The 23247-nt window shown below is 37.9% G+C and overlaps 1 protein-coding gene across 5 annotated transcripts in view; it reads left to right on the top strand.

Moving 5' to 3' along the window:
* Positions 1–23247, top strand: part of U2SURP (U2 snRNP associated SURP domain containing) — a 53074-nt gene that overhangs the window by 12890 nt on the left and 16937 nt on the right. For 2 of the 5 annotated variants that reach the window (XM_063442497.1, XM_063442494.1), the window contains exons 2-16: positions 1498–1599; positions 3560–3674; positions 5551–5696; positions 7562–7629; positions 7940–8034; positions 8892–8927; positions 9037–9119; positions 13263–13428; positions 13626–13837; positions 15462–15505; positions 18477–18581; positions 19925–19991; positions 21122–21285; positions 21712–21874; positions 22359–22438. In XM_063442497.1, the coding sequence (XP_063298567.1) occupies positions 1498–1599; positions 3560–3674; positions 5551–5696; positions 7562–7629; positions 7940–8034; positions 8892–8927; positions 9037–9119; positions 13263–13428; positions 13626–13837; positions 15462–15505; positions 18477–18581; positions 19925–19991; positions 21122–21285; positions 21712–21874; positions 22359–22438 (1646 nt within the window). Of the gene's footprint in view, positions 1–1497; positions 1600–3559; positions 3675–5550; positions 5697–7561; positions 7630–7939; positions 8035–8891; positions 8928–9036; positions 9120–13262; positions 13429–13625; positions 13838–15461; positions 15506–18476; positions 18582–19924; positions 19996–21121; positions 21286–21711; positions 21875–22358; positions 22439–23247 lie in introns of those variants that run through there. The other 3 variants (XM_063442496.1, XM_063442495.1, XM_063442498.1) reach the window with 3 other exon arrangements.

Genomic DNA, 23247 nt, shown 5'->3' with positions numbered 1-23247 from the left:
TCAATAAGTTTTCCCAGTTTTTTGGGGTAAAATTAAGGGCCTCAGCTTGTATTCGGGTCGGCTTACACTCGAGTATATACGGTACTCTAAAACTGCAATGTTTTAACATTGAAAGGACTAATAGGGACACTATTGAAGACCACTTCAATGGGTGCCTATAGTGTCCCTTTTAAACTTGGTATTTGGGGTTTCAATTAGCATTATCTTTCTTTCTTTTTTTTTTTTATGAATAAAAGTTGTTTTAATCAATGATCTATAGACTGACCTCTATAATTGCCAATTGTAATATAGGTACAATGTCTTTCTGATCATTGGAGACTGAATTTTTTCCTAAAATCATTTGTCCAAAATTGAAGGGGAGCTCAAGCATGTCATGGGTTAATTCGAAAGATTTTTACAAACCATTTCTGCTATAGCACTCTATAATAACGACTGGGTTCTGGGTCTTCTAAGTAATAGGCATTTTGCAATAATGTAAAGTGTTTGAGGTACATAGACTGAGCATGTAATTTTCCCACTGGTTGTGTGTAAATTATTTTCTCCCATAAGAGGGTCAGTCGTCCTGACAGATAGCAGCCATTTCTTGGTGAAAAAGGATTTCACTAGCAAAATATGAGAGGATTTAGTGTGAAAGAGCGACATGCAGATTGGTGTTATGTTTTAATGGGGATCACAGTTTTGAGATTTTGTACTTCTTTGTGGGTGACGTCCCACTGGATTTTAAAATCTCTAAAGCATGCTGTGTAGTATTGGCAATTTTTCATTTAACACCTGGATATATATTTATAAAGTACTGTTATTTAAGCAACTCAGAATGTTGATTCAAGTTTAGCCTTGCAAATTTACTTGAAGTTTTTTTGTTTTTTCATAGATGGCTGGTTATATGATGGCTGTCATATGTACACACCGAATAGTAAAATATAATTACGTAATATCCTTTTTGCTCTTTGGTCATTAGTTTCTTTGCTAATAAATAGAATGCATTAAAGGACCACTATAGGCACCCAGACCACTTCAGCTCAATGAAGTGGTCTGGGTGCCAGGTCCATCTAGAATTAACCCTGCCTATGTTTCACTGAGGGTTAATCTAGCCTCTAGTGACTGTCTCACTGACAGCGACTAGAGGCGCTTCCGTGCTTGTCACTGTGATTTTTTCACAGTGAGAAGACGCCAGCGTCCATAGAAAAACATTGAGAATGCTTTCCTATGGACTGGCTGAATGCGCACGCGGAAGGAGGAGGAGAGTCCCCAGCGCCGAGGGAGCCCGGCGTTGGAGAAAGTTGAATGTTTAACCTTCCTCCCCCTTCAGCCCGGCGGGAGTGGGACCCTCAGGGTTGGGGGCACCCTCAGGGCACTATAGTGCCAGGAAAACAAACTCTTATAGGACCTATAGTGGTCCTTTAACTCTAGAAATGGTGGGAATATAATTTTACTGTAGAAAATCTGAAATGCATATATATGAAAGCAAATTGATTGTTTCCTTTTCTTTTCCTACAGCAACCTCTTTTGGACTCTAAATTGAAAGCCTTTAGTATTGGAAAGATGAGCAGCGGCAAGAGAACACTAAGCAAAAAGGAGCAGGAGGAACTCAAGAAAAAGGTAAACCCTGATATTTTATATTAAATGCATCATATTCTTGTAGGCATAGAGGGCATTATCACACATGCTTGTGCAACCCATATCATATTGCACCAATCAGCATCTCCTTATAGAGATGCATTGAAGTTATGCATCTCTATAGGGAGTGTTCAGCGTCTCCATGTGGAGCGTCCAAGAAAACCCTTTAGTGCCTGTCTAAATCACAGCCACTATAGGTGGACTTTTTTTCTGAAAAGGCAGAGTTTACAATGCTCAGCCAGCAGAGACAGGCAAAATGCCCCAGAACCACTACATTAAGCTTTAGCAGTTGTGGTGATTAAAGTATCCCTAAATTCACCTATTTTAGCAAACACATATACATATTTGATCACATCATATGACCATACCATATTAAAGCATTATCACTGCAAAGCAGCTTATGTTTAAGCACATGTTTGGTAGGTCCAACACAACAGTTAACATTGGAGGAAAACCTGTTAACCTCAATATTATTGTTTAAACACTTTTCAGAGGTTATCCTCAAATTTGTATTTCTATAGTCTCACCTGAGCCCGGATATGTGTCCCTGACAAGTCAAGCAGATTTATTTAACTGAAAAACCGACACCGCAACTGTGTGGCAAGAGTCACTGCAGCCAACAGCAGTTAATTAGTGGAGCACTCCTATATTAAAAACAAAACAAAAAAAACTGTACACTTACCCCAATAGCAAAAATGGAGGTATTATACCCAGATTGAAAATAGCAGTACAATATAGTGTAACAATGTGTGAAAATAGAAATTAAACGTAAGTAAAAATGGATGCCAGAAGACTCCAAAATATAGTTAAAATCAATATAATTTATTGTGTAATATAAGACAACTAAAAAAACACAAATAAATTAATAAAATACAATAAAGATATGGACTTCTCCCTCCGAGACACATTTCACCGTCCAGTAGTTTCCTCTATTGGATATGTCATACTCCATGTAAGAATTTAAAAGGACCTTGCAAGTAGGCTGCCTCCAATTGAGAAAGCTGCCTCCTGTGGCTGTCACACTGAGCTACTAGAGGCTCTTCTACCAAAATAGCCAAGTTAAACTCTAGTTCAATCAGATGGGCTCACAGAGACCGTTTGATTGGCTCAACACAGTGTTTTGCCGAGCATCTGCACTACCCAAAGCACTGGATTTGCTGAGATCATCAAGATTCAAGACCTGAGCCAAGGAGGTGGAGAGTGTAAGTAAAACATAGTTTTCTACGCTTTATATGAGGGTTGGGCATTAGGAATATTTTTTTATTATTATTTTTTTTATTCCTAATGCAATAGTGTTCCTTTAATTTCTAGTTAGCAACTTACACACACACACACAAACATGCAATCATTCATATCTATCTAAACACACAACTAGCTACTTGTGTATACACACATCTAAAGGGACACTATTGGCACCCAGACCACTACATCTCAAAGTGGTCTGGGTGCAGTGTTCCTGTCCCACAAAGTCCTGCTATGTAAATCATTTTTTAATTTGTGAGAAACTGCAATGATTACTTTGCAAGACTAAGACTGCCTCCAGTGGCTGTCTGAGACAGCCACTAGAGGCACTTCTGGGATTTTAATGGTCCCTTAAATTACGCTGGACGTCCTCACCCTGCATGAGGACATCCAGTGTCCGTGAAAACCCCATATGAAAGCAATATACAATTTTGTATTCCTAACACTATAGAATCCCTTTAAATTAAATCCACACTGCACTGTGAAGCCCTATGCAATGCAGGTTGGACCTCGGGAGCCACTGAGTATCTATTTGGTCATTCAGCATATATTCATATTAGGGACAGGCATGACAAACCCTTCTAATACACATGTTTTGTGTGTTTACTTGGAATGTGAAGAGATTGTGACAGCATGAGTTGGCAAAGTAGTTGTTTTTTCCCTTTTTTCCGCAAATATTGACTTATTTTCTGCAACACAGGAGGATGAGAAAGCTGCAGCCGAAATATATGAAGAATTCCTTGCAGCCTTTGAAGGGGGAGATGCCAGCAAAGTTAAAACATTTGTGAGAGGAGGGATTGTCAATGCCACGAAAGGTAAACATTTTATTTCGTGTTTTTTCGATATATTCTCATATTACCTAGAATATCCCTCGTAACGGAAACACTTGGTGCAAATTTTCTTTTATGGCTTTATTGAAAGGGATGCCTGAAAAATATTTTTCAGAATTATTATTTTTCTTTTTTAAATTGTTAAAATAAGTTATACCCTTTCAGTTTGTGTTATTGCTCGTTATGTTAACTTTTTTTAGTCTTTTTATGATAATGAATGTTGTCTGTCACGGTCTTCTTCAGCTGATTTAAATTATATTGACAATAGAAGAATTTTATATCTACAACAAAGGTTGCAGATTTAAAATAGAATATATATATTTTTATATAGATAAAATATTAATAAAATACTCTTGTAGAGGCTGTTGGAATTTCGCAGAAATTCTAGTGCAGTTAAAAGACACACTAGTAAGGACAAAACTCCTCCTTCAACAATATATTCCTTCTTTGTCGAGTTTTGTAATTTCCCCCAGTTGTCACTAGGGGAAAGTATAACCAGTAAGTATCTCACCTCCCCCTGCGCCCCACAGTCAGCAGACACCCCCCATCATTGGGGGGCTTTGAAAATTATGCAATTGTTGATAGAGCTGCTTTAAGTCATGTTAGGCATAGGGCATGTAAATTTCATGATTTATTTGCAAAAATATAAGGAAAAACCCTTATAAAATCAAAAAAAGCTGACCTTAGCAAATTTGTGAGTCATATTATATATCTTTCACTTGCCTATATGCATTGTTATAGTTAAAATTCCAACAAAGGAAGCGTGAAATAAGTGTATATATTTGTGTTTGTGGGCAATTGTTAAAACTATATACAAACACCAACTCTACATACAAAAGTACACCTGCTCCTAAATACTACAATCTGTTTACTATCTGTAGAAATGTTAGGGGTTCCACATTAAAGGATCACTATAGTGTCAGGAAAGCAAACTTGTTTTCCTGACACTATATAACCCTTAGTTCCCCCTCTCCCACCACCCTCCCCCTCCCGCTGGACTGAAGGGGACAAAACTTTAATCCAGCTCCAGGCTCCCTCGGCGCTGGTGACCTCTCGCCAGAGCCGCGCGCGTTATAAACGCCCATAGGAAAGCATTTCTTAATGCTTTCCTATGGACGTTCTGCACGCTGAATGCAATTTTCACATTCTGCATCGCAGAAGTGCCTCTAGCGACTGTCAGGAAGACAGCCACTAGAGGCTGGATTAACCCTGCAATGTAAACCTAGCAGTTTCTCTGAAACTGCTAGGTTTACATCTGAAGGGTTAAAACCTGGGGGACCTGGCACCCAGACCACACTTCATTGAGCTGAAGTGGTCTGGGTGACTATAGTGGTCCTTTAAAAACCTAATTGGAATCTCCTGCTCTAGCTCATGGTTACCTCGTACACTTTTATTTTTTTTATTTTTTTTTATTTCTCTAGATTATGAGAAATACTAGTGTTGGCACCACCAGGTGTGAAGCAGATCTGGATAAGCAAGAACAGTTCTGTAAATCACACCAGTGACATTAATAATGGGAGAATAATAATAAAAATAAAGGGAATTTGGGACCCGGAAACCACCATTAAGCTTTAGTTACAACAGTTGGATATTTTATTAAGCACTTTGACACCTTGGGTTTACATTGTAATTCTTTTATTCCTATGTTCTTTACATTATCTAAAGTTATTTATTGCAGAGTGTCACAACCGTTATATTTGCTGTTACAGAGAGCAGGAAAACCACCTGCTTTCTGACACAAGACTTTTAGATATACACCATTTCTTTATCAATCAAAATATTTTTAATAATTCCCTTTTTAAGAAGTCCATGGTTTTTCTTTCTTCTACATAATGTAAACTAATTATTTGCTTTCACACAGAGGAACATGAAGCCGATGAAAAGAAAGGCAAGCTATACAAGCCTTCTTCTACACGATTTGTAGAGCCAAAAAGTCAGCCGTCTATAAGTGAGAGACCTCCACCTGCTCCTTCTTCACCCATGTTATCTTTGGAGCCCAAAAAACCTGTAAGCAAATCAATTATGGTTTACAACAAATAATTGCAATAAAGGGATTGAGGTGACATTTAGTCCTTACAGAGATCCAAGGGTACCAAAATTAAATGTATTTTATATGTTGAATGGTCTAAGCACTAAAAGCACTTTGCATTTTTGCTTTATGACTGAGATTAAGCTTTAATTATATTTTGTCTTTTCCTGGGCTGCTTATGTCTTTGTCTTTTTTTTTTTGTCTTTTTGTTTCCTTAAAAGTATAGCTCTAAAACAGCACAAATCAAATAAAAATTGAACACAACGGTGTATAAATTGGTAGTGGAGAAAAATGCACCATTTCCAGGGCCGGACTGGGGACAAAACTCGTCCCGTGCATTTTTTAATCGGCGGCCCACTGAGAAGGGGGCGGGGCCAGATAGGGCGTGTTTTGTCATCACAAATGACAAGCATGCACCCTGTAAAAGTGAGCATGTTGGTTCAATGCTCTTCCAGGGCATGAAGAGCTTTAGCATGAGAAAAAGGACCTGTATTTGTTCTGCACAGCGCAAGCAAATTTAATAACATGCTTGCACTGTGTTTGCTTGCAATTTGTCTCGTGTGTTTTCATAAATGGATACCAGGATTAAAGGGGCCAGGAAAGAATATTGTGCACGTGTTTCTATTCTAGAATAGATATATTAACGAAGGCTGATTTCGTCTCAGATTGTAAAAAAAATTGAGATTAAAAATGTAGTATGGTCTTACCATGAATCAGTGTGTCTTGAAATTAAGGGGAAATATAATAGTTGAACAAAATTGGCGTTTGAGAATTTTTATATTAAATTCAAAAACTGATATAGAAGAACTGGTATCAATAGCTAAACAGTTCTTTAATGAAAATCTAATGGGGGATGTTAGACTAGTTAACGTTTGGGCAGCATATAAATGCGTATTAAGAGGATATTTAATTTAAAAAGTAATCTTAGGAAAAAAGCGCACAAGAAAGTTATCAGATTTATACATCACTCTTAAGTTATTTAAAAAAAAAAAACAAATCTTATTCTAAAGACTCGAAAATTATTCACCAGAATTTAAAAAGAGATTGAATTCCACCAACGATTGAAAGAGCTCTGTTTCCCTTGAATCTAGATATAATACAGAATAAATATAAAGCTATGGTTATGCAAGGCTTCTTGGCTTTAAAAATTATAATTGCCAGGAAATGGCACCAATTCGATGCTATAAAAGTTAATATGGTAATTAAATTCGATATCCGGTTCAGATGGAAAAAGGTTACTATTCTTATCATCATCATCATCATCAATATGAGAAGTTTAAAACGATTTGGTACTTGTGGTTAATAAAGTCTACTAGGGAGATCTGTTCTCCCCGTTGCGCACAATGTCTTGTAACTTTTGTCTAGTTATTATAGGTATGTCTTGTATTGATATGTCAAATTTCTATTCATAATGACAATGTTTATGATGGTTTGAATATTGACCTAATATTTGTTTTTGTTTTTTAATGATATATACAAAACTGTTTGACATATTGAATTGACCCATAATACAGTAAAAAAACTTCAGACGAATATAATGTCCAATGATCATTTGCAGTCTGCTATTCAGTGTGTTCATCAAAGCTTCAGGATTCTTTCTAACTTTTCTTCATAAATGGTTTTATATCATCACCAATAGTATTCTTTAAAACATTTGTGTTCTACTATGGAACTTTTACATATATTTTCGAATGGTGTTAATAAAATGAAGTAGTGAGAAATGCGAACAGTGTATAATGGCTAATTCGTGAAATGAAGTCACTAATGGAAGCCATTACCACCAATGTATGTGACTGAGATTCTCTACACACTATGTATTTACTCATATTCTTCTTACTTTTAGCCTCTAAAGAAAGGAGAGAAAGAAAAGAAAAAAAGCAATCTGGAACTTTTTAAGGAAGAGTTGAAACAGTAAGTTTGTTTTTCTGAAAAAAATAAATATATACTTCAAGGGTTACTTCAACCAACATGTCCACATCAGTAATTTGAAGAGATCATGGTGGAAAGAGTCTGAATGTACAATGTTTCTGCTGCAAGTCCCTAGAGAGCTTATTTTGTCTTTCAATTGTCTATTGCAAAGTGCTTCCAGCTAAGTTCTTACTGACTGTGATCACATTTTGAATGGATAGACTATTAACAGAGTGAGGTGAGGTGTTATGTAGTATAAAATTACAATGCCCAGGGCCCTTTTGTCAGTCATATATTTTAAATTTCTATATAGAATCCAGGAGGAGAGAGATGAACGGCACAAAACAAAAGGCAGGCTGAGCAGATTTGAGCCTCCTCAAGCAGACTCTGATGGTCCGCGTCGCACAAGTAAGTATTACTACTGCCCTTACTCTATTAATACTTGTATATGTGCTCTTCAGAGGTTATTGCTGTCTTTACACATGTCCATAAATAATTTCTCCAAAGTCACTAAATGTTAAATCAGAAAATATTAATTGGAATATTTGAATGCATGGATACTTGGCTAATCGAAGATGCAAAGCACTATTTCACAAAGTGCTGTTTGCAAGCCAGTCTTGTGAATGGGGAGTTACTGATTAACTGAGTGCGTCAGCGGACAGCTCTCAACCACGGGGGGGGGGGGGGGGGGGGCAGCAACAGTCCCCTCTTCCTGAATCTCAAAATATCAAAAGCCAGATGCTGCCAGGGGAGGAGTTGAGACCAACGTTGGAGGCAGCCTAGGGGTTAAACCGTTTAAATATCAACATTTTCTATGATTAACTCAGTGAGACGCTTTCATTCGATTCGTCTGAAGCATCCATTGTTTGAGAGATTAAGAAAGCAACTCTTCTCTCAACTGCCTTAGTCTGGCAGGTTGCAAACCTAGTTTAGTATGAATACAAACATTAACTGCGCTCAAAGTCTGAAAAGTATTTGATTCTAATGGCAGTTATGCTAACAGGAATGGCGTTTGTGTTCTTCGGCTAAATAAGGGGTTGTGTATCCCTCCTCTGCTGAAAAATCACCATGGACATCAAAGGAGGATGCAAATTGAGGCCCTCAAACATATAAACAAAATTTGTAAAAATATGCGTGTGCATCTTTCAATATGCCAATGGAAGCTGACCACGTTGTTGTGCTATTTGAAACATAGTTATAATTGCCATGTTCCTTTCAGTCACCAAATAGCATTGTTTTGTTTTGTTTTTGTTTTTTTTTCCCAGCGGATAACCAATCAAGACGGAACAGATCTTCTGGTGGTAACCAGTTTCTTTTGCTATTTAGAATTTTTTTTTTTTTCATTTTTTTTTTTTTTTTTTTTTTTTTTAAGTCTTTAGGCTTATTCTCTTTCTTTTTGTTTTCTTTTAGCACTTGATGATTATGCTCCTGGGTCACATGATGTTGGAGATCCGAGCACCACTAATTTGTACCTTGGAAACATCAACCCTCAGGTACACAGAATAGTGATTTAATGATCATTTTTGGAGAACCTATCAAATCTACATTGCTTTAATTATTTCAGTATTAAATGTTATGATTCACATTCAATTTAGTTAATGGGGCATTGGTAACAATTAAATTATTTTAATTAAAATAAAAAAGTCCTCTGGCTGTTTTAACCCCTTAAGGATACATGACATGTGTGACATGTCATGATTCCCTTTTATTCCAGAAGTTTGGTCCTTAAGGGGTTAAAGGAACACTTGCACCCCCCATGTAACCCCTTCACCCCCTGCCCTCCCCATGTAACCCCTTCACCCCCTGCCCTCCCCATGTAACCCCTTCACCCCCTGCCCTCCCCATGTAACCCCTTCACTCCCTGCCCTCCCCCATGTAACCCATTCACCCCCTGCCCTCCTCCCCATGTAACCCATTCACTCCCTGCCCTCCTCCCCATGTAACCCATTCACTCCCTGCCCTCCCCATGTAACCCCTTCACCCCCTGCCCTCCCCACCATGTTACCCCTTCACTCCCTGCCCTCCCCCAATGTAACCCCTTCACTCCCTGCCCTCCCCCAATGTAGCCCCTTCGCTCCCTGCCCTCCCCCAATGTAGCCCCTTCGCTCCCTGCCCTCCCCCAATGTAGCCCCTTCGCTCCCTGCCCTCCCCCAATGTAACCCATTCGCTCCCTGCCCTCCCCCAATGTAGCCCCTTCGCTCCCTGCCCTCCCCCCAATGTAACCCCTTCGCTCCCTGCCCTCCCCCCAATGTAACCCCTTCACTCCCTGCCCTCCCCCAATGTAGCCCCTTCGCTCCCTGCCCTCCCCCAATGTAACCCCTTCACTCCCTGCCCTCCCCCCAATGTAACCCCTTCACTCCCTGCCCTCCCCCCAATGTAACCCCTTCACTCCCTGCCCTCCCCCAATGTAACCCCTTCACTCCCTGCCCTCCCCCCAATGTAACCCCTTCACTCCCTGCCCTCCCCCCAATGTAACCCCTTCACTCCCTGCCCTCCCCCCAATGTAACCCCTTCACTCCCTGCCCTCCCCCCAATGTAACCCCTTCACTCCCTGCCCTCCCCCCAATGTAACCCCTTCACTCCCTGCCCTCCCCCCAATGTAACCCCTTCACTCCCTGCCCTCCCCCCAATGTAACCCCTTCACTCCCTGCCCTCCCCCCAATGTAACCCCTTCACTCCCTGCCCTCCCCCCAATGTAACCCCTTCACACCCTGCCCCCTAACCCCCAATGTAACCCTTTCACTCCTTGCCCTACCCCATGTCACCCCTTCACTCCTTGCCCTACCCCATGTCACCCCTTCACTCCCTGCCCTCCCCATGTCACCCCTTCACTGCCTTCCCCCCTCCCCACAAACTGTAACCCCTTCACTCCCTGCCCTCCCCCAAATGTAACCCCTTCACACCCTGCCCCACCCCCCCCAATGTAACCCTTTCACTCCCTGCCCTCCCCATGTCACTCCCTGCCCTCCCCCATGTCACCCCTTCACTCCCTGCCCCCCTTCACTCCCTGCCCTCCCCATGTCACCCCTTCACTCCCTACCCTCCCCCATGTATCCCCTTCATTCCCTGCCCTCCCCCATGTATCCCCTTCACTCCCTGCCCCTCCCCCAATGTAACCTATTCACTCCATGATTACCATGATGTGCCAAGTTTATGCACCTAAAGCTTATTGCCATGCTGTGCCAAGTTTATGTATTTAAAGCTGCCATGATGTTCCAATTTTATGCCTCTAAAACTGATTGCCACAATGTTCTGAATTTATGCCTCTAAAGCTGGTTGCCATGGTGTGCCAATTGTAAGCCTCTAAAACTGCCATGGTGTGCCAATTGTATGCACCTAAAGTTGCCATGATGTGCCAAGTTTATACATCTAAAACTGATTGCCATGGTATGCCAATTGTATGCATCTAAAGCGGATTGCTATAGTGTACCAATTGTATGCCTCTAAAGCGGTTTGCCATGGTGTGCCAGTTTTATGCCTCTAAAAGTAATTGTCATGGTGTGCCAATTGTGTGCATCTAAAGCGGATTGCTATGGTGTGCCAATTGTATGCGTCTAAAGCTGATTGCCATGGTGTTTTTTAAAATATGCATTAAAAGCAAGTGGGTCCCGAAAAATTACCGTTTTGAAAAGTGGGTCTCGGCCCATAAAAGTTTGGGAAGCCCTGCTCTAGCGCATTAGTGTTTCAGGTTTGGTGAAAATGGTTTGCTGTATCAGCACCTGGACAGAGCAAACAATGTAGCCATATTTGTAAAGTGAGCAAAATATATTAATTTATACATTTGGAGAGTGTGATGACTGTCAGTTATGCATTTTGACATCCAACTAGATTATCACATTTAAAATGTAAAGGATGCATTATTTACTACGCACAACTTTTTAATGCTTTCTCTCAAACACAGATCTGAGGTAGACAATGTGTTTTGTATACAATCACACAAAAATAAATTCAGCGTGGAAGCAAAGTGATAATCGTCCAATAGCAGCTGGAACACCAATACGGAGTCTCTCTCTTTTCCGATCAGAAAATTGGATAAAAACAGAGGGGTAGGTGCAGCGCTTCAGTAATCCTTGACAACGTATATGTGAAGAGAACCAGAGAAGAAATAATAGTGTAGTATTTAAAACTGTAGTGGTGATAAATAAAATAAAATATGTGCACTCACTTTCCTGGAACTTCAATACAGCTCCAGTGTATGCGCCTGGGCGGAATAATCCCCGCCTATGGATCAAGTGCAGAGGCAATTCTTCAAGTTATAGATGTGGTAGGGGGGGTATCCTCATAAAAAACAAACAAATAAAAATCGTATATGGTGAAGTATGTAGAGCTATGAAGCAAGGGTAGGTAAAAACTATAAAATGTGCACTCACGTGTAATGGAGCTGTAAAACCTGGCTCTTCTGATAGCGCTTGAAGTGGTATGATCCCCACTCAAGGATACAGGTGTAAAAGCAAGTTCTTCCCTCCGTGTATATGTGGAGATAAACAAACAGAACCACAATAGTGTACACCGTAAAAAAGGAGTGTAAGCAGAAATAAATCATTTAAGCCTACTCACATGCTAATGAGCAAGTTCCGGTTTGCTCAATCCTAAACGCTTGGGTGGTATGATCCCCACCAGGGATATAGCTCCAAACAATCCAACAGCAGCAAAGTATGGTCCAATTAAAAAATTACTTTAATGTTAAAAAAATATATAATAAAAGAAATACAATATATAATAAAATAGTGATAAGTTATAAACAATACACTTAACGCGTTTCTTCTTGGATAGGCTTTATCAAAAGTGTTTTACAGAGTAAATGGGACCTGAGCTGCTTAAATAGGGTTAGGATTTTGAAAAAAATGGTTTTGTGACATCACAGTCACATGACCAATTATTTTTTTTTTTTTTTTTTTTTTCTTGTCTCTTTTGGCTCCAACAAAATGGCAACTTCCTGGATAAGCTGGAGATCCCAAAAAAAAATGGTGGACAAGTAAATTGTATAAGAGATAAAAGGGGCAGTAGCTCCCTCTACAGGCAAAAACTGGAATAACACATACTAAAATAAGAGGCGAAATAGCTCCCTCTATAGACATAAAATAAAATTAAAGATAAAACACTAAAACAACTTCAATAAATAATAATATGGTCTATGCATAGACAATATTGGATAAAAATAATAAATAAAATAACAGTGTAAAAGGGACCAGAATAATACAAACAATGGAGTACATGGTTATAACTGAATCTAAGAGCATCTTTGTAAATACCAATACAAATTTAAAAATATACTTCATATAATGACAAATCTAGATAATACAGTCTTAAGCAAATTAAATAATGAAAACGAATAAATAACTTGAAGAATTGCCTCGGCACTTGATCCATAGGCGGGGATTATTCTGCCTAGACGCATACACTGGAGCTGTATTGAAGCTCCAGGAAAGTGTGAGTGCACATATTTTATTTTATTTCACCACTACAGTTTTAAATACTACACTGGTTCTCTTCACATATACGTTGTCAAGGATTACTGAAGCGCTGCACCTACCCCCCTGTTTTTATCCAATGTGTTTTGTATGGCATACATGAATGGATTGGTTTTCATCATCATTAGATGTTTAAAATTTGATTGTGCCAATTTATCCATGCAGATGAATGAAGAAATGCTGTGCCAGGAATTTGGGCGATTTGGACCGTTAGCTAGTGTCAAAATCATGTGGCCACGAACAGATGAAGAGCGGGCGCGCGAGAGAAATTGTGGTTTTGTTGCTTTTATGAACAGGCGGGACGCAGAAAGAGCATTAAAAAACTTGAATGGTAAGTGGAATTGATTCACTTGGCACTCAGTTCACTTCACAATCTTATTCTTCACCAAGACATGATTTTGTTCGGTTTATTACTATAATAATTATTAAAAGAATACTAAGCAATTAAAATGAACCATTTAAGAACAGATTACAGTTTTATTTTCGGTAGCTGGTATCTGTACCTATTTAAGTCTCTTTTATTCACAGGAAAAATGGTTATGTCCTTTGAAATGAAGCTCGGCTGGGGAAAAGCTGTACCTATACCTCCTCACCCAATATATATTCCCCCATCAATGATGGAACACACTTTGCCACCCCCTCCTTCTGGACTTCCTTTTAATGCTCAACCTAGAGAAAGGCTGAAGAATCCCAATGCTCCTATGTTGCCGCCACCCAAGAATAAGGAGGATTTTGAGAAGGTAACTTAAGAAATTGAAAATGATTTTGAGCTGTTATCAGTGGTGGTGATTTGTTTAAATGCATAAACATTTTAGATAAATCCTAGCTTTGCTACTCCCCTATTTCCACTGTATTATTGTTTGCAAATGTAGATAAACTTTTAATAAGGATAGATTCTCATTTGCTTAGTTCCAGATTTTCTTAGAAGTCCCTAGCATCTTGTAAAATCTTTATAATTATAAAGTTATAGATTGTTGGAATTTACAGGTAAAATAGCTGGGGATGTATATCCCACAGAAATATTTCTAGCTACGTTATTCTAAAGTGTAAAAATAACTCTTCTTCCTGGAAGCAAAATATTTTTCAGTGCTCTTAAGATTTTGAAAAAGGACAAATACTTAAGATAAAATGGCCTTCTATTTTGTGGCATAAAAGCAAATATCACATGCTTGACAGCATCAGTGTTAGCCTTAATCCAACTAAAGAGAATCAGTCTGAAAATAGTGTTTCTGCTGTGAGCTCTGTTTCACATGGCGTTTAGGAGGACCCATGCTATAGCTTTTTAGTGAAACGTTGCACTGAGTTGAAAACAGACCAGATACGGAAATGCCATGTATTGAAATTTTGTATTATTTTTCAAAATTCTAAGTGCATTAAAATGACTTCTCTAAAGTAAGAATTGTTTTTAATTTTTTTTTTAAAAAAGTAGACGTGCCCATTTTGTAACCTTTTGGAAACTTTAGTTGTGTGACAAGAGGTTAAGATTAAGGATTTCTGATTGCAGCTTGTATAGTGGGGGCAGCAAGGTGTGTACAAAAACCTGCCAGTGTGGTGTGATTAAAATCTTGTTAATATAGACTATAGATGTAGCTCCCTAGTTTCACATGTATGTTTAAAGCAGGACAGAAAAGAGTAAAACTTTCATTATGAGCGAAATGTTCAGCACTAAAGGAAAATGTTTGCATCTTGATAGACAGGTGAACTTTGAAAATAATCTACTGTGATAAACTGGCATGGGTTTTATTACTGCAGTGAATAGAATTAGTTTACTGTTGTAAAATGCACTTATTGCTTACCGTATTGTCGTTTTTATGCATGTTTCAGAATTGTCCCATTTTTCCGAGTTATTTTTTATTGGCGTTACAATCTCTTTCAGAAAAACGCTCACATTTTATTACAATAGATTCCCCCAGTAAAGCTTTTGTGTATAAATTGCTACTGTAACTATTCATTAGTTGTATACATTTAGTTTTTGCTTTTCTGGTACCATAGGTCACGTTGAAATATTGACTGAATCCCAAAAATAAAGATCACATAATCCACCCCCCTTTTTTTTTTTTCTTTTAAGAAAGCTATTTCATGTTTTTATAGAGTTTCATTTTGGGGCACTGCAGTAGAACACAAACCATATATGTATTTTCAGTGTAGTACTTAATTGGTACCTTGACGTGCATTATATTTAGGACATTTATCATGTCAGCCACATAGAACAGATATCCATTTGTAAACTATTTTGTATAGGATTTTCAAGACATGCCTGCTAGATGTTTAGTGTTTTTTAATGCATATGTGTATTTTTGCTTGTTACTTGTTAACAATACTCACATATTCTATGTTTATTATCTGATGTGACTTCATATACAGACTCTGTCGCAAGCCATAGTCAAAGTGGTTATCCCAACAGAAAGGTACATTTTTTTTCTTTATTATTACTGATATGAATATAGACAATATCCCCTTCGGAATTGCAAACAGTTGGTTGGTGGTCTTGAAGAGATGGTTGTAGCTTTACTGAGCAACTGTTTATACCATGTTAGATTATGGGAATCTTCTACAATCTTCACTACCTACTATATTTTGTTTAAAGCAGCTGGTGTATCTCACTTGGTTTCTTAATACTACATTAGTGGTTCTTTGTAAAATAAATATATTTCCTTCTCTGTTCACTCTTTCTCTGCCCTTGTATCCTGTTCTTTTACTCTTTTTCTTCTTTTTCATTACTCTCCTCTCTTTTTTCTCTCTTTCTTACCCTCTCCCTTACTCCCTCTTCTTTTAACTGCTTCTGTTCTTTTTCTCTCCCCCCCCCTTTTTTTTTCATTTGCAAAATAACACATCCATTTTTATGTAATCACTGCCTAAAATATACATTCATTACGATGTTACTTTACTTCCTAATAACTTCCAGTTGTTTTCCTCACTGCCTTTTAGACGGTTAGGGGCATCTAAATATTGCTTTTCTTTTCTGTAGGCATTATATTGATGTGGGTGTTTTGATTACCCTTAGAATATTATATGCATCAACAACAAACCTACGACTGCTGTTATCTTCAAATGAAGATAGTAATATTTTAGTTGTCTTTTGCTGAAGTAATGATCCTTACTTATTGGGCATTTTAGGCATTCTTAATCATTAGTTTGTATTTCGAGTGATTGAAATAACCTATGCTTTCATTTGTGAGAGATGGAAGAATCAGAGTTATGTATACACTCTTGCTCAGTCAAGCATAAACATTTCTTCAAGACAAATACAACCTTATTTTTAAAAGTAAATCAAACTCAAATTCCCATTGACCTTTGACATTGGCCCTGGTGAGCAACACCACAGCTGAACTGTCTGCGGCAGCGGGGGACCAGGAAGGCAGCAAGGGATGAATTGGGAAAGTATTTTGACCAGACATTGGTACGATCGACTCCAATATATGTGGTTGTTGTTATAATTGAAACATAATTTTTGCCCAAATTTTAATTTCTGAAACAAATATTTTTAAACCAATGCACTTTTGATTATCATCCATTTGTACTACACTGCATTTTTTGCAATTATATCTAAATGCCCCTTAAAAAAAACATAGGAAAGGTTTTCTAACGTTTAAATTCTTGGTTATATTATACTAAATAATGACATCGTAAAATAGCCTATTGGTGTTTTACTCAAATTTATATAGATTAATTTATTAAGCACCAATATGTTCCACGTGTTCTTATTTATAGCTAGATTTGTATATGCAACGTACATTTATTGTTTTAGTCTTGTCAAATCACCAATTGTTAAAGCAAAAAGGTTTAAATGTGTTATAAAGGACTGTGTTTCCATAGTTCCATATGGACTTGCTTCTCCCTTCCAAATATGATATTGGAATAGTTTTAGCTATTTCAGGTAGTGTTTTGCATTTAAATATCCAATCATGTTGGCTGTCTAAAAGTGTGAATGAGTTTAGAGCCCAAGATCCTTCTGTTTAATAGGAGCAATGTAACTACCACAACATTTTATAGCATTGCGCTAGGGAAACCTTGAAATCCTTGCCATTTTAGATATTGTCTTTTTCACCACCTGTTCTTGAGCTCCACCCCCTTCTCAGTGACATTGAATGGAGCAGTCCAAGTCACCCATTCAGCTGTCCAAATATTAATACGCAAAGCTTTCTTGCCTCGTATTCAAATCAATCCTGGTTCATTTGCAAATGATGTAGACTGGTTGCAGCGATGTATACCCATTGTGTGCAAATACCTGGACAGCCTTGATGGGGAAGCTAGATATATCTATATGACAACAGTGAGAAGGAATTGGAGGAGTTAAAGCACAAAATAGCAAGGATTTAAAAGGTCAGGATTTAAGAGACCGCTTCATAGCACCATAACCACTACAGTAAGCTGTATTAGTTATGGTTCTATTTATTTACAGTAAATCTTTACAATATGTAAACACTTAATGTGTGTGAATGTGTGTTAGACTTGTAACTGCATGTGTTTGGGTGCAAAACATTTGAAGTTCTCATTCTAATATATGAGGTACTTCTGCAATTTGCCAAACTCCCCTCTACTTTTATAGATATAAGGGTTGTGCTCTGTTTATATGAGGACACTGCCTTATTCAGTGTTCCAGTTTTAGCTTATTAAAAAAAATAAAAATTGTAAGTTGTAATTTAAGGCTTCTGGTTTATTGGACTCCGTTAGACCGGAGTTCTTCAAACCCTCAGGACTCAGCCACAGGCCAAGGTTTGATATATTGTTACCTATTCCTGGCAGGTTAAAAACATTTTTTTAGAAAATGATGCATTCACTTGTGATAAAGCAGAAATACAGTGGAATTTTGACCTGTTTTGGTTCCTGAGGACATGTCTGAAGAAAATTTGGATTAGAAGGAAGAAACTAGTTCTATTCACTTGCCACCCATTAGAAGAGCATTCCATTCACTTGGATTTGTAAATAATCTGTCCAATTGTGTACTCTAAAGATTATGGCTGATGATTTTCACAGCTTAGTTTTATTAGCTTGTGATCTCTGCCATTATTGAAATGATCCCTTGAATGATGTAGGACCCATAAATTATTCCCTAAAACTAAACTCAGGGTAATTAAGTCAGGAACTACTCAAATACCTGTGAGATGAATAATTCTCTTTATGTGGCAGACAAATAGCCTACCGCTAAACAGTCTAGAAATGCACCATCATGATTTTAGTAACTATCAGTTTTACATGTATGAGGGTGGTTCTTGACTTTTGCCTCATCCTGTTAATACATTATTAAACGTTCTCCTGATTACTGATCTGTATAGTGTTAGACAGGACTTTTACTTGTCAACACATAAGTGTGTTAGGTGAAACACAACTAGTAGGTAGGGTCTGAATACATTTTTCTTTAACTGTATTGTCTTGTAGGAATTTGCTCGCTCTGATCCATCGAATGATCGAATTTGTGGTGCGTGAAGGACCAATGTTTGAAGCTATGATTATGAACCGAGAATTAAACAATCCAATGTTCAGGTGAGCAGAAATATCTCAGAATTACACCAAACATCTTATTGCTTGTGTAAGCTTGTTTGCATTACAGTTTTAAAACTACTGGCCTGCATATACCAAAAAAAAGTGGTGTTCTCCCAGTTTCCTATGCAGCAATATTCAAACTGACACTTAATAGGTCACAACATATCCGTATGTGTGTATATATATGTATGTATAAATATATATATATATATATATGTATGTATGTATGTATGTGTATATATATATGTGTGTGTGTGTATATATATATATATATAAGAGATAAACTTGTCACTCACCCTTTCAAAAAATCTTAGCAGTATTCTTGCCTGGGTGCAGCCCTCAGCGTAGGTATGAATATTCCAATATTGTAATAAGGTGCACTCACAGGACTTTGTCAATAACTTGCTTTTATTCTAAGAAGTGTTACATGTGAAGAAAATATCATAAATCGACGTTTCGACCCCTATAGGGTCTTTTTCAAGATCAATCTTACAGTGTACAACAATGCATATATATAGGTAAATGCTAATAGTCACTTACCTAAACGGTGTGTGAGAAAAAGCTGCCGCTCGATAATCCGAAAACCGGAAGTGAATCGGTGTGCCCGCGTGATAGAACGTGATGACGGGTGTGCGTGCGTCGTTGCTAGGCAACGAACCAAAACAAAACATCGCCTCCGATGGAATGTATATTCCGCGAGCTGCGAACAGCTCTAGGGGGGATCAACAGGTGATCGTGAGTGCCCAGTGACTAAATGAAAAGTGCCAATTGTAATTGGCGAACCTAATCAATATTACCCCATGGAGGAGTGGAAAAAAATCGTAATCTGGACTGCCCAAGAGGAGAAGGAGGACTGTAAAACACTAAACCTAGTGATATCACCCGTGAAAAATTATTACAGTGAAAGTGCAAAAAAAAACCCATGTGAAATAAAAAGTCCTACTGTATATATATATATATTTTTTTTTTTGCCAAGGCCTATAGACAGCATTTCAACTTGTTACCCATCTGTGTGAAGATGGCTTTTGGTTCATAATGCCAATATACTGGAGCAAGTGTTAGCCAGATGTTACTTTTTAAGTCATAGCAGAGGATACTTGGTGTTCTCCAGTCTATAAAGTTCATTATTAACGTTGTGATATGCCTTATTGGCATTTATATAGTTCCAATGCTTTCTACTAGAATTACCACCTACACACAGATACGCATTTTTAGGCTGTTTTTTGTTTCCCATGTTGATAATCCATGACTTTTTCAAAAATATTGAACACATTTTTTAGATTTTTTTTTTTTTAAATATTATCTTTAATACTTCTTTTTTTTGTATGTGCATTTTTTGACAGGTTTTTGTTTGAGAACCAGACTCCTGCGCATGTATACTACAGATGGAAACTTTACTCAATATTACAGGCAAGTACTGCTCTGTATTCCCATAGCTTCTATAACATTGACTTTCCTCTCTTATGCACCCATCATGTAAACATGAGATGGGTAATCTTCACTGTAAAATATCAGATACTTTGAAATATATATGGATAATCCCCAACTGTAATTGGAATGGTGTGTAGCTCATGAATATGTTTATTGACAAATCAATGTGGTTTGCTTCAGTGCATTATATTGATGTGTGTCTACAGGTAAAGCTTGTGTTGCAGTATAGTAATTCTCATTGCAGTCTTTTCATAAAAAGTCAAAAGAAAATGTTTTGGTTTTTTTGGTCTTTCTTTCAGATATTCTTGGTGCACAAAAGCAGTACTTTTTTGCCATTTGATATTTCCCAATTCAGATATTTGACACCTAACTATTTGTGTTCTTGGAGCGCAGACTCCGTGCTCCATGGCAATGAAAATACTGTATGTAAACTGCAGTTAATGTCTTTTACCAAAACATCTAATGGTACTTGCAGTCAATCACACCTTTGGTGCAGGTATCTGGGTCACCTGTAAAGACTTGCCATATAATTATAGAAGATACCAAATGATACCGCACTTTTACATAGAAGTATAGGTAACAGGGCTAATCTCTCCTATATAGAAGTAAACATATCTAAACGTTTTTAACCCTTTACTTACTCGTGGGAGGGTGGAGGCAGCGGGATCGGTAGTGCCAGGAAAACAGCTTTGTATTCCTGGCACTACAGTATCCCTTTAAGCTTTGCATGCTACTCCTCCAAACAATACACATGTAGTATTATTATTATTAAGCGCCAGGAAATTCTGCAGCGCTGTACAATGGGTTGGTGTATGATAATGTTCCTCCCAGCATTTTAATTTAATAGGTGCTTTTTCCACCATAGTAACAGGACAATGTTGCCTCCCTTGTAGAAGCAATTAAGTCTTTATTGATTACAAGCAAAATAAAAAAGTAGACCAATTAATAAAAAAAATCCTTGTTATTGGTTACTAAAAAGCCTTGAAACTTTCCTGTATGCCAGCACAATTCCATACCCATTTTTACTTATAAAATAAAGGGTCATTTTAGATGGAACATCCTCTAATGTTAAATGTGCATTGCTCTTAAATGTACAATTCTCTGTGCAGGGAGATTCCCCAACAAAATGGCGAACTGAAGATTTCAGAATGTTCAAGAATGGCTCATTCTGGAGGCCGCCGCCGCTAAATCCATACTTACATGGAATGATTGAAGAGCAGGAAGCGGAGCCTTTTGTAGAAGAGCCAATCAAAAAAGGCACTCTCAAAGAAGAGTAAGTGTTTCCATGCTTGCACTTTACCAGACTGTGCCTTGACTTAAAATTAATATCTGATGGGTAACGATTAATTTTAATTTCTTAAATATTTTCTTATGGTTTCTTCACTAAGATGTCCCCAGGTATTCTGACCAATAATTGTTATAAGTGATAAATGCCTTTTGTTCACCATTTCATAGACTTTGTATAAATATTTTCTTTTAACATTAAACATACTTACCTATTTGTACGTGTCTAACATTTGGCACATTTCCTGAATTGGTTAAATTAACAAACAGTAATTTGTTTTGCCTGTTCTTTCTGAGAGCCTGTAAAGTGATATTCTAAATATTTTGAGTATATTTATGCAAATAAGTAAATACTACATATAGTTCTAGTTGTGTGAAATTGCAGCTTTTGAATACTTTCTTTGATTCTTTTAAGACAAAGGGATAAATTAGAAGAGGTCTTGCGAGGGTTAACACCAAGGAAGAATGACATTGGGGAAGCTATGGTGTTCTGTTTGAACCATGCCGAAGCTGCAGAAGAGATTGTGGACTGCATAACAGAGTCATTGTCTATTTTGAAAACTCCTCTGCCTAAAAAGGTAAGCCAACACTTAACACACTACATGGAAACCTCAAATTAACCTCATAGAGAGATGCTTTGATTCACTGCTGATTAACGCAGCACTGCGTTTTGCTGCGCATGTGCAATAGCCTCCCAATGCTTTCCTATTCGAAAGCAATGGATTGGCTGAGATCATCAAGTTTGATGATTTCAGACACGGAGACAGAGCAAGACTGGGTCAGCCATGGTGAGAACGGCGTGATTTTTTAAAAATTTTAAGTAAAGAGAGGGGGCCGGGCTCTTCAATGGTTATTTTATCACTCTTGTGTCAGGAGTACATGTTTGTGTTCCTTTAAGTACCACTGTTTTGTGGGAGGAAGTTGCAAAACTTCACAAGTGGAATGTGGATATACAATATAATATGGAAGCTGGTCTTAACTGTATGCTCTTTTGTGAAAAACATTCTATTTATTGAATTAAAATTCTGTTTAGTTTCATCCCTTTTTTTTTCTATTGTGCAGATTGCCAGGCTATATTTGGTTTCAGATGTCTTGTACAACTCTTCAGCTAAAGTTGCAAATGCATCTTACTACAGAAAATAGTAAGTATTTCCAAATTAGTAAAAACAAAAAACGGAGTTGTTCATGGCAGAGTCTTCAATCCCCTCTGCCCCATCACTGCCCACTAGCCATTGTTGAGTGGAAATTTTTATCCTGTAAACATTTTGCCAGCTTAAAGGGCACCTATCATGCCAAAAATGACTTTTGCTCTTTTTAAAGTGCATCAAATTGCATCTCTACATTGTGCTGTCAATTCTAGTAAACGTACAGATTTTTAAAATAACGGTTTAAAAATAAGTCTTTCTTCCAAATGTCGTCATTTCTTCAGCATAGACTCTGTAGAAGAATTGCCAGTGAGTGCAAAAGAGACCCTCCCACAGACGGTCCTTCTGCTCTCCATGAATAGCAAGTGTAGCACATGCATGTTTGCAATGAAAACTCTCTATAGACGCTAGCTAGTATAGGAGCAGAGTGACTGATATCACTCTTTCTTCAGGCGCTAGCATTCTGGCAATAAATCTAGCATTTCAGAAGTATTGAGGCTTGGGGAATTGTCCCGCCAGACAGGTCAAATTATTAAAAGGGGCAGGAGGAGTGTCATCGAAGTAGTAACACCAGAGGTGGGTGTCACCGAAGTGGTAACACCCACCTCTGTAAGGACAATGCAGCGCGAGAACGGAGCGTGGGGTGACCGGTTCCCATTACAAAGACGCTCCAGACTCCTAAAGCACTTAAACTTGCTTACGTGGTTTACAGATTGTCCCCATTGTCTCAAATTATAAAGTGCCCAGAAGACAATTGAGGACTTTTATGAATTATATAGGAACACCCCTTTTGCAGTCAAGCTGTT

Source organism: Pelobates fuscus, chromosome 2 (assembly GCF_036172605.1).
Source record: "Pelobates fuscus isolate aPelFus1 chromosome 2, aPelFus1.pri, whole genome shotgun sequence".
Classification (NCBI taxonomy): Eukaryota; Metazoa; Chordata; class Amphibia; order Anura; family Pelobatidae; genus Pelobates; species Pelobates fuscus.
The sequence above is the reverse complement of the archived record's forward strand: the minus strand, read 5'-3'. Positions and strand labels throughout refer to the sequence as shown.